The following is an 11,295-nucleotide window of genomic DNA, read 5'->3' on the forward strand; positions in this document are numbered from 1 at the left end:
TTTAACATCGTACCATTAAAATAATTGAAAAGAACTAAAAACAATATTAATTTAATATTTTTTTAAGTAAAAAATATTTTTAAAAAACATCTAAAAACAAAAACAACCTTAATCAAAACCATGTGCTTAGATCCCGTTTGAGAGTATTGTAACCTTTTGTTTTTAGATCCTTTTTAAAAGCATGTCTGCCTTGAAAAAATATCAAATTAATTTTTTTAATATTTTTTAATGATTTTAATAAGGTGATGCTAAAAATAAAAAAATTCAATTATTTTAATAAAATTTTAAGTTAAAAACACTATAAAAAAACATCTTATAGTACAGTACCAATACCAGACATGCAACCAAAGAACAACAACGTAAGTTCTACCTTCCTAGTTAGAAATGGAAACAACACATGTCCTTTCTATCCAAGAGAGGAATCGACAATTCATGCTCTAATAAAAAAAGCAATTACCCAGCCACCTGCCACCAATATCTTCATAAAACACACATGGATGATTCTGAAAAATAAACACAGTACTTTTAGTACATTCCGGCACTCATAACTTAAATGTCAATGTTATTGCCGTTTATTTATCATTAGTTTGATGAGTGAACACTAAGAAAGTGATCATTATTAGCTGAGGCGGGCTGCTCACTATTGTTCCCCTGCGTACAGTAAAAAAACATTGTTAGTACACATTCTAAACAACAAAAAATAAAAACTAAGAGATTGTTAATTTGATATCATTTAAGTTTGTCTTTTGTTTTAATTTTCAGGTTCTTGAAAACATTAATAAAAAAATTGTTATTCTTATTTCTTTCTTGAAAAAAAAAGCAAAACCAACAATAGTTATTATAATTTTTGAAAATCGCCTCGTTTAAAAAGTTAGACAATTCAATTGTTTGCTTTTTTTATATTTTTTAAAACAAAAACAATGATCAGTAATTATTTCTTCATGAAAAATAGAAATGGGACGCAAGTAATTATAAAGAAAAATGGAGACATACATGTGCCAGGCTGACAAACTGGTGGGTGATGAACAGGTAGCCCTGTATCTCCTTCAGTCATTAATTTCAAATGGGAGCTGCAACTACAAAATTTATGTACATAGTTACAGATAGTGATTTATGAATTAATGTTCTGTTAAAAGTGTTTTCACATTATTAGCAGAGGATCAAAATGTGTGCAGCAATATATTCATGCTCTTGACATCGAAAATAAAGAATGCAGGCAGGCTCTCTTGATTATTTTTATAGGAATTTTGTGCATATTGATCTTACGTTCCTACTGCATACAGTTTTCTTTTTAATTTTTTTTTTATGTCCATTCAATGTTTAGGATACTTGCAAACTACTTTTATATACCAAGAGTACTACATCAATATTTTTTATACAATTAAAATTCACAGTACTGGAACTACCTTAAGTTAATAAGAATTTTTTTTACTTGGTATTTGATGTGATGTAAGGATTGGAGTTTAATACTTTGTTTGATTGTAAAATTTGTTTAGTAATGTGCGGGGCTTTCATAAATCTTTTAGTCCATATAAGTTTTGAAAATTTTATTTCAGTCCCTGTGTTTGTGTCACAAATAATCTTTGTTTGTAATTTTTACTCGTATTCTTAAGAAAGAAATACAATCTAGTCATTTAATGTATTGTTTTTGCAATAAAGCCCCTTTGTGAGTCCTTTTTAATCATGTAATAGTTGATTTCTATGCGATGCTTGTAATGCGTTACAATTTAAAAAACTACACAAGTGATTGGTTTCAAAATCCAAAATCTATATCTATACATATAGAACTATCAATTTGGGGCTATTAATTAATGGCAAGAACAACATGAACATGTGTATTATTCTCTCCGGTCTCCACACACAAAAACTATCATCCATTTTCAAGAGGAGACTGTAGTCCTTTCACTCTCTTTATATGTATGCATATGGATGTTAAAGAACTCACACGTAACTATTAGTGCGTGCAAAATGATATCTATATATGCAGGAAGAGAAAACGCAGCCTTACAAGTTGCTGAAGCGTGTTGATCATAAGTTTTTGTTGTTCAACGGTTTGCTCCTGTAGCCTTTTAGCTTCTCTAGCTTTCTCCAAGTCGTTTTTCAAGCGATCCAGTAATTCACTGGAGGAGGATTCGCTTTTCACCAACTTAGCATAATTTGCTTTCAGCTTTTTGAACTGTTTCTTAGTGTCCTTCATCTTTTGCTGCACGTAGATATATATAGAAAGAGAAAAGGATATATTAACAATCTATGGAGTTTATAACGAGAAAAAAATATGGAGGGGATCATACTACTCATTCACTTCTAGCTTCTTTCCATGATAATAAATCTTATCACTTACCCGTCTCTGTGCTTTTTTAGTTTCAGCAGCTGATGGTTGGACAGTTTGACCTGTGTTCATATGTTTAAAATTTAGGAGAACAAAGCTCGAAATAACTATAGCAATAGGGTTCAAGTATATATATACTAACAAGGTGAAAAAAACTTGCCAGTTATGTTAACAGAATGAGTTCGCTAGCTTTTCAATATCCTAGCATTATTGGTTTTCTTCATATATTAATTAACATCCATAAAACAGTCACCAAATCAATATATAAGATGGGTGAAGCATCCTTCCTGTTACAATGCTCAATTACAATCAATGTATATGCATGTTAACCTACTGATGTATTTGGTAATTCACCACCATTTTAATTAATGGGCGTTAGATGTAGGTAGCAGTACCGTCAAGATTTTCACCGGAAAAGAAGCTCTAGCCATCCGTTTGTATCGATCCATTATATACGCTACATATGACTAATATAATTCCAAAAAAGAAAGGATTGTTATAAAACTTATAGTCACCCAATCAAGGATTAGTTGCTTAAACTGATCTGTACACTCCATAAAAACTATGTAAATTCTCTTTATGGAGAAGCTTATTGTCTTTCTTTTTTTGGGTAATAAATTAGGGTTGATAACTCATGTGTCGAGGAGCGAAAATGCTTAACCACACAGTACTAATCATAACTTTGTTTCATGTTAAATGATCCGACTGAACTTAGCATATCAAGGATCAAAACAGTATATATCTATAATACATTACTACCATGAATAATTTCTGTTCATTTTTCTCTTTACTTTCAACCATACATATCCTCTTTTTTAATAAAAAAAAACCCTTATAACAAATCTCCTTCTAGTTGTATTCGACTCTAATTGTTTTTAATAGGGTAACTTTCCAAAGTGTTTGAATGAAGATTACATTGCCTTTTTAAATTTTATTTTTAAAAAATTTCGTGGAAACCAAACAAAAACATCAACATCAGCACAAAATCAGGCTAGTTAAGCATAGCTAGCTCGGGGAAAATACGTGAGAAATGATGAGCATATAAATTAGAGATCTAGCCACCTAAATGCTTATTTATCATGGATATATACAAGTATTGTACTGTACCTCCGACAAGTTCAGATGGAGCTTCCATTGAATTGGCTGGTAGCTGCAGAAAACAAAAAGATTGAAAGTACGGAAAACTCCAAGCTAAAAGCACAACAATCCAGAGAGAGAGAACTTGATGAATAGCGTGTGGGACAGAGTGAGAGAGAGAGACAATATATTTAATTATTTATAGGGGGGAGATGATAAGAACATGACACGGGGGAGCTGCTCGGCCCTGGAAAGAATTTTTCAGTCCTCTCTTCTTCAATAAATTAGATTTTTAGTCCTAAAAATAAAAAATATTGAATTTTAATCCCCTTCTAAATATTTTTCTCTAATTAAACCCTCAAACTAAAATTGCTAGCCGCCCCCATTATAGTTAGATTTCACCACAGCTACTGGACAAATTGAAAAGGAGCGAGAGAGAGAGAGACGGCATGTTTATTTTAGAAGAAAGAAAGAAGATGCACGAGAAACTATGGAGGGGGAAGAATTGGTGACTATAAATGTTACTGGCGTGGAGGTAGGTGGGGAAAAGACCTCTCCTTTAACTAATTAGATTTTTAGTACTAAAATAAAGAAAATTTACACTTTAGCCCTCCTAAATGTTTTTCCTAAAACTGTTAAGAAAGAATCAATATATAATATCTTATTGTTTGATAAGATAAAAATTTAATTCACCACGAAACAGCTCTCGGTAAAACAAGGTAGAAAAAACATTAGGAAGTGGCAACTTGGACTTGAATACTTTTTTTTATTTATTTTAAAAAGGGATTTTTTTTCTTCAAATAAAAAAGAGAAAACAAAACCAAAGTAATTACTTATATACGATTTAATTATTGCAGGCTGTTAGTTTGTCTGTTGGAAAACCAGTTCAACTATGTCATAACTGTTAGAACTATTCAGTTATACCTTATCGCACTCTCTTCTTTGGAGGCCAGTTTGCTTTCCTCGACTGCACAGCACCAAAAATATCAGCTTGTTCGAGGCTGAAATGTTTTGTTTTCGTTCTCTCAAATCTTTGACGAAGTCTAGGCCATTGGGCCTTTCCTTTCCTTTTCTCTTCTTCCTCTCAGGTCGGGCTGGGGCTGTCATATTGGGCCTTGGATGGGCTCTTCTTCTTTCTCCTTCCTCCCCCCCCCCCTCCTGAGGCATGGTTGGGCTATTTATTTTGCCCATGTCAATCATATGACAGTACCTGTACAGCTGCAACTGGTAGTCTCTTTCTTGCACCTTGTCATCCCAGTTCTGACGTGGTAGATACACTCAAATCATGCAGTTTCATCTGTAGAAATACTCAAGTTGATAGATCGCATAAGCTGCTAGCCAGTTGCTAAGTTTTAAACCACGGAATTCCCTTTTCATTTGGTAACAATGCCTCCAGCATCTTCTACCTATCTCTCTCTTTTTCTCGTCTTCATTCCTGCAAAATATTTTAAATCAGGGAAGAAACAGAAGTAAGAATCAAGAGAAGTTGAGAAACAAATGGTGACACACTAAAAATATACCATTCATGGCTAAATATTGATCATTAGGAGCAGGAAAAGAAACAGAATATTCAAGTTTGCAAAGATGAATAACATACAGCTGGACTCAGCAATATATAGCTTGTTCGTTTGTGCTAACACATGAAACAGCTTCAAATCAAGGGTTCAAGTCTGTTGGTCGCCAAACTGAGAACAGCAGCAAGACTTGTGCTGGTTTGGTGGTATTTGTCTCCGAGGAACCATTCGCTCATATCAATATGAATTAATGACCAAGACTTGAAATGTTAACTAAGACTTAGAGAATTTTTTTAAAAAAAAACGACGAAGACTAGCAGAAAATATCACTTTATAAATTACGGGTCCACCACGTGAAAGCCTATTAACATGTGGTGGCTGATAAATTTCTCGTTAATAGCGAAGAAGGTTTATTTCAGAACTCAAATATGCAATGCGGAGGTAACATCAACTGACCATTCAAACAGTTGTATCAAAATATATAAAATTATCAACAATAGTTAAATCCCTTTGAAAAACACCGCCACTCATGCTCAAAAGCACCGATAACTAAAACAGTGCAGTAACAGTTTTGTTATTTTCACTCGAGTTATTAGATGCGATATACTCATTTAACCAGATTCATTAGTTATCACCGAATTATTTCGAAGATAAATATATTTTTTTATTTGAAAATTACAGTAAAACCATTAAAATACCTATAAAAACAAAAAATTATAAACTAAAGATATTTTGTATTTTAACACTCGTGTTTTCTATTATTATCAGGTTAGCGGAAAAACACTTTAATATTTTAATAAATAAAAAATAATATTAAAAATTAAAAAATCTAACGTATGCAATCTTATATGAGAGGCACAAGTGCTATTCGGTGGTGCATATTGTGCCTCCCAGCGATACAACACCAACTTTTATTATGTCATTAAAAGCGCCACAACATCTTTTTTTTGTGACGATATGTGGCAGTGCTAGGGTGATGGCAAAGCCCCAATAATCTTTTCTTCTTCTCGCATTGTTCTCTCTCGTCCCCTTGAAAATCTTGTTTAGTCATGTAAAATTTCAAAGTTATTTTTTGATGTTTTGAGATATTTAATATAATCATTATTCTTTTGATTTTTATTTTTTTCTTTGTCATTTTATAAAATTTAGACTTGTTTTCAATTTCATCATCCAATCCTAAATTGTGATATTTTTTTTAATTTAATCCTTATTCTTTTGATCGTTTTGTAGTTTTTTTGTTAAATTGATTTTTCTTTTTAATTTCACCATTTAATAAAAGAATTGTTTTTATTTTTTATCTCAATTTTGATCCTTGTTCTTTTGATTAATTATTTTTTGTTTTTTTGTTAAATTTATTTTTGTTTTCATTCCCACCATTCAATCAAAAATAAAATTTTTATTTTATTTTAATTTTGGTGCTCATTCTTTCAATTGTTATTTTCTTTATTTTTTTGTATAATTAATTTTTTTTCAATTTCTGCTTTCAACATTTTAATTGGTTGAGAATTAAGTTTTGTAGTTTTTCTAAATAAGGTACTTTTGGTCTAGTATCCCGAGTTTGAAAAGTTAACACTGATAAAAAAAATTTTATGTATTTTCATTTTAGCTTTCAGCATTCAACTTTTTTTTTTTAAAAAATAAACTTTATAATTTTTTTATTAGATTTTCTTGATCTCATAACGTGATTCATAAATTTGATGGATTAACTTAAGACGATTTAATCTTTATTACATAGATTACAAATTTATCATGTCAATTTAATTAAATCAAACTAGTTTTTTTTATTTCAATTATAAAAATAGTTTTTATGTCATCAAGCTTATTTTTTAACAAGATTTTAAGGAACGTGAAGATATATATATAATATCACGATTTCATGATGATCGATCAATGTAATTCATTAACTTGAAATTTTCACTCCCAACTTTTTTTTTAATTTTCTTGCGAAAATGTCTTAATTATTAATTATCCATGAGTAATTCGTAAATTAGATGTAAAAAAAATAAATTTCCGAACTTGCACAATTACCGGTACAGGCAATTCGTTGGTGACAGAAGTTTCTTCAGACCAAAATTCTATCCTATGGATATTCATTGAGCCAAGCTTACGCTATTCTGCATATTAAATTAAATTTTTCTTGAATGTAAAAATATATTCAGATGCTGAGTATTTTTTTTTTTGTAAAAAAAATTTAAATTGCTTGAAGGTTGATTCAATATAATTTAGTTGATTTTATAGATTCAAAAGTAATTTATATAACCTGTAAAACATAGTTTGATTAAATATTTTTTTAAATGATATTTTTTTTAATATTAAAATAACAACATATCATATTACTTTAAGTCAACCGAGATCATGAGACTATAATAAACTCATAGAAAATAAATTATGAAACCTAATTCTCAATCAACACAATATTGAAGGATAAAATTGAAAAAAAATTAATTAAAAAAAGATATAAAAAAATGACATGAATTAACCTGTGATCCAGGTCATAAAACCGAGATAACCTCGTAGAAAGTAAATATGAATAAATTATAAATTTCAATCTCTAATCAATTAGATATTGAAGGATATGATTAAAAAAATAACATAAAAAATGACTTGAGTCAATTTGTCAAATCCATGACCCGAGTCATTAGATTAAGATAACTTTATTAAAAAAATAAAAAAATAATCTAATTTAACTCGAGCTAACCTACTAAATCTACAACTTTGATCATAAGACTGAGATAACCTAATAAAGAGTAAATCAAAACAAATTATGAAGCTCAATTTTCAATTGTCATTGTTTGACCTAATGTTGAACACTGACATTTATAAAAGCTCTAATTAAAGAAATGACACAAAAAAATATGTCAACTCAACCTGTGTTAACATGCTAAACACTATTACCGGGTCATGAGGCAGATATAACTTAATGAAAAACAAACCGTAACAAATTATAAAACTTAATTCTCAATCAAACACAATATTAAATGATTAGATTGGAAAAAAAGAGTAAAATAAATGGGTCAATTGGTTTAACCTATCAAGCCCACGACTTAGATAATGAGATAGGGATAGCCCGATAAAAAGAAAATCCAACATTGAAGGACCCGTGAGCCGAGTCATAAAACCGAGATAATCTCTTAAAAAAACATAAAAATGACCCAATTTAATCGGAGTTAAAATGTCAAAACCCGCAACTTTGATCATGAGATCAATATATCGTCACAAAAAGCAAATAAAAAAATATTATGAAACTCAATTCCTAACCGGCCCAGTGTTGAATGATAAAATAAAAAAAATTAATTAAAAAAATGACACAAAAAACAACTTGAGTCTATTTGGGTTAACTCGTTAAGCACTGTTTCCGGATCATGAGGTTGAAATAACATAATAAAAAGTATACAAAGTAAATCATGAAGTCTAATCTCCAATTAACCTAATATTAAATGTTGAAATTGAAAAAAAAAAGTTAATTAAGAAAAAGAAAAAAAACTTGAGTAAACTAGGTTAATACGCCAAACTGAGTTAACCCGTCAAACCTGTGATCTATGTCATGAGAGTATAATAATTCTATAAAAAACAAATCTAATATTAAAAGATAAAATAAAAAAAGAAATTAATTGAAAAAATTCAAAGAAGAAAGGGGAAAAAAAGAAGCAAAGCACTATTCAAACGAATAGTGTCATGTGAGGAGGGGTATACCAAAACCCCTTGTCTTTTAGTTTATAGTTAATTAAGCTCTGTTTAACCGAGTTATGAGCTTGACCAAAGTTGAATTTTCTTTTAAATTGTTTTGAAAACTTACCTGGATAAATTTGAATAACATGATAAGTTAATTTATGACTTGATTGATTTGAACAATTGGGATGAGATTTGGCTGCTCTAAGAATTTTATTTTAAATTTTTATCCAAATAAATAACATTTTATTTTTTTTAATTTTATAAAAAAATAATATTATTTTAATTTTATATTTTCAAAACGATATAATTTTGAGATACATCTGCAAACCCACGACCCAGCTTTGCACCGACCAAACTCTAGACCAAATGTAATAACTACAATGGATAAAGACACGCCATATGTAATCTTGCATGTTCTGAAGGCCCCGTTTGTTTGCTGGAAAGTAGTTTCTTTTTAGAAAGTGAATTCCGGGAAAGTGAATTTCTGGAACGTATTTTCTGATGTTTGGTAGTGTAATGAAAAATAAGTTGTAAAATACTTTCTAGTGTTTGGTTATATTATGAAAAATAAGGTGGAAAATAACTTATTAATGTTTTATTTTTTTCAAGTTTATTAAAATAATAAGAAACAAATCTTACAAATTAAAAAGTTGAATGAGAATGAAATTGAAAAAAAATATAATTTCATAAATTATCTCAGATAAAATAAATAATAATCAAAATAATAGAGATCAAATAAAAAATAAAAAAAATTAAAAGATGAAGAAATTAAAATAATAATTAACATTTCATAAATTATTTAAAATAAAATAAGTAACAATCAAAAGAATGAGGATCAAATTTCATAGATAAAAAATTTCAATAAAAAAAGATAAGGAAAAAGCAAATAGCAATTATAAAAATAAAGACCAAAGTTAATATAAAAATTAAAATTCAAGAGATGAAATTAAAAAATAAATATTTAAAACAAAATATATATTGCAATCAAAAGTTTGAGGATCAAATTTGATATAATAAGCAAATAATGACATTTCTATATTTTTCACAACTTCCGAAAAGTGTTTTCTGTCCAAATTTTTCAAGAAAACACTTTCCTGAAAACCAAGCCAAATTTTTCTTTGACTGGAAAGTGTTTTCTATTGACCAACTTTTCTAATGGCAAACAAACACATGAAAGTTTGGAAAGTTGTTTCCCGAAAATCACTTTCCGGAAAACAAACACAGCCAAAAGGGAAACACTTTCCTAGAAACTAAGTCAAATTTTTCTTTGGCTGGAAAGTGTTTTCCGTTGACCGGAAAGTGGTTAACCACCTTTTCTAATGGCAAACAAACATAGAAAAGTTTGGAAAGTGGTTTCTCGAAAACTACTTTCTGGAAAACAAACATGGCTTGGCGTTGTTTTGATTGGCATTCTACGCGGGCAACGGGCTATTAGCTTTGATAGTTTTCCTGGGCTTTTGAGTTGTGTAACCTCCAACCATGTTATTGGGATCAAGGCCCATATGTTTGTCAGACATCTTGTGTGATGTCTGCTCACACGTGTTCACAATCGCCACTAAGCAACAGAGGAGGAGAATTGCAGAAGAAGAAAGGCATCAATTAGACGAACAATCAACTTAAGTCAACGGGAGGAAAGGGAAGAGAATAGGGAGTGGATAACAAAAAGAAAAATGATTGCATCAACCATGTAGAATGATTATAACACTTAAAGAAACTAGTAATTGAGTGTTAATTATATATGTTTGTTTTTATTATGTCTTACTTGGGTTTGTATTATCTTTGTTATGTATTTGGAGTAGATGTTGATTTTATTATAAGTTCTTATGTATTTTATGTATTCTCTTTTAAATATTAATTGTAGTTTTTATATGAAATTTATTAAATCTAAATATTATATGATTTTATTTTTGTATAAATTTGTAATTTTTTTTTGTAGAAATGAGTTCCACACAGAATGAAAAATGCAAGGGCAAGCACTTCACATGGTCTAAGCTTATGTCTCACATGTTACTTGAGATATTAGCTGAGAAGGCACTTAAAGGAAGCAAACCTTCTTCCACCTTTAAAGCAGAATCTTTTGTTAAGGTGGCTACAGAAATCAGTCAAAAGTTCAACGTGTAATGTGAGCCTGAGCATGTGGACAATCATCTCAAAACTGTGAAAAAAGAATGGGGGATAATAACCAAACTTAAAAATAAAAGTGGCTTTGGCTAGGATGATTGTTTGAAGATGATTACAGTTTTGAAAGATGTATATTATGAAGAAGTAAAGGTATGATAAATATTATACTCTTTGTAATTTTTATATTTACTTTTGTTTCTAAAATGTTATACAATGATCTAAAAAATTGCATATTCTAAACTTTATGAATAAGCACATCCCAATCATGACATGTATTTCAACAAAAAAACTTGATATGTACGAGACAATGATAATTGTTGTTGGAATTATGCCAAATCATATGCTGATGTCAACTTGGAAGAGAACACTGAAGAGCAATCAATTTCAATTGAAAATGAAAGGGATTATGAAGAAAGTTCTAAGGAAAAAGAAACATCTTCCTCTAGTACACAAAAGAGGCAACATAGGAAGAGAAATCGCATGTATGAAGATGATGGTGTTGAAAAGTTGTCTAAACAGATTGGAGATGTAGCACTTGCAATTCAAAGCCTTAGCAAAAATCAACTTGATGTTAATGCGTTG

At 29.8% G+C, this 11,295-nt stretch overlaps 1 protein-coding gene across 1 annotated transcript; it reads right to left on the reverse strand.

The window, feature by feature from the left end:
• Positions 1-422: 422 nt before the first annotated feature.
• Positions 423-5,142, reverse strand: LOC133682276 (uncharacterized). Its single transcript, XM_062105559.1, has 7 exons — positions 5,004-5,142; positions 4,331-4,841; positions 3,437-3,479; positions 2,342-2,391; positions 2,009-2,203; positions 994-1,076; positions 423-651 (listed from the first exon to the last, which is right to left on the reverse strand). The coding sequence occupies exons 2-6, from the start codon at positions 4,604-4,606 to the stop codon at positions 1,047-1,049; spliced, it is 594 nt and encodes a 197-aa protein (XP_061961543.1). The 5' UTR covers positions 4,607-4,841; positions 5,004-5,142; the 3' UTR covers positions 423-651; positions 994-1,046.
• Between the last annotated feature and the right edge of the window lie 6,153 nt (positions 5,143-11,295).

The sequence above is a fragment of the Populus nigra genome, chromosome 2 (genome assembly GCF_951802175.1).
Source record: "Populus nigra chromosome 2, ddPopNigr1.1, whole genome shotgun sequence".
NCBI lineage: Eukaryota > Viridiplantae > Streptophyta > Magnoliopsida > Malpighiales > Salicaceae > Populus > Populus nigra.

What these genes read in the sequence shown, in the direction of transcription:
- LOC133682276 (XM_062105559.1), bottom strand. Translation starts at nt 4,606, where the DNA reads ATGATTGACATGGGCAAAATAAATAGCCCAACCATGCCTCAGGAGGGG. An exon ending in CTAAAAAAGCACAGAGACGG is followed by an intron (nt 2,204 to 2,341) that starts GTAAGTGATAAG and finishes ATCTACGTGCAG; the next exon opens with CAAAAGATGAAGGACACTAA. An exon ending in TCAACACGCTTCAGCAACTT is followed by an intron (nt 1,077 to 2,008) that starts GTAAGGCTGCGT and finishes TAAATTTTGTAG; the next exon opens with TTGCAGCTCCCATTTGAAAT.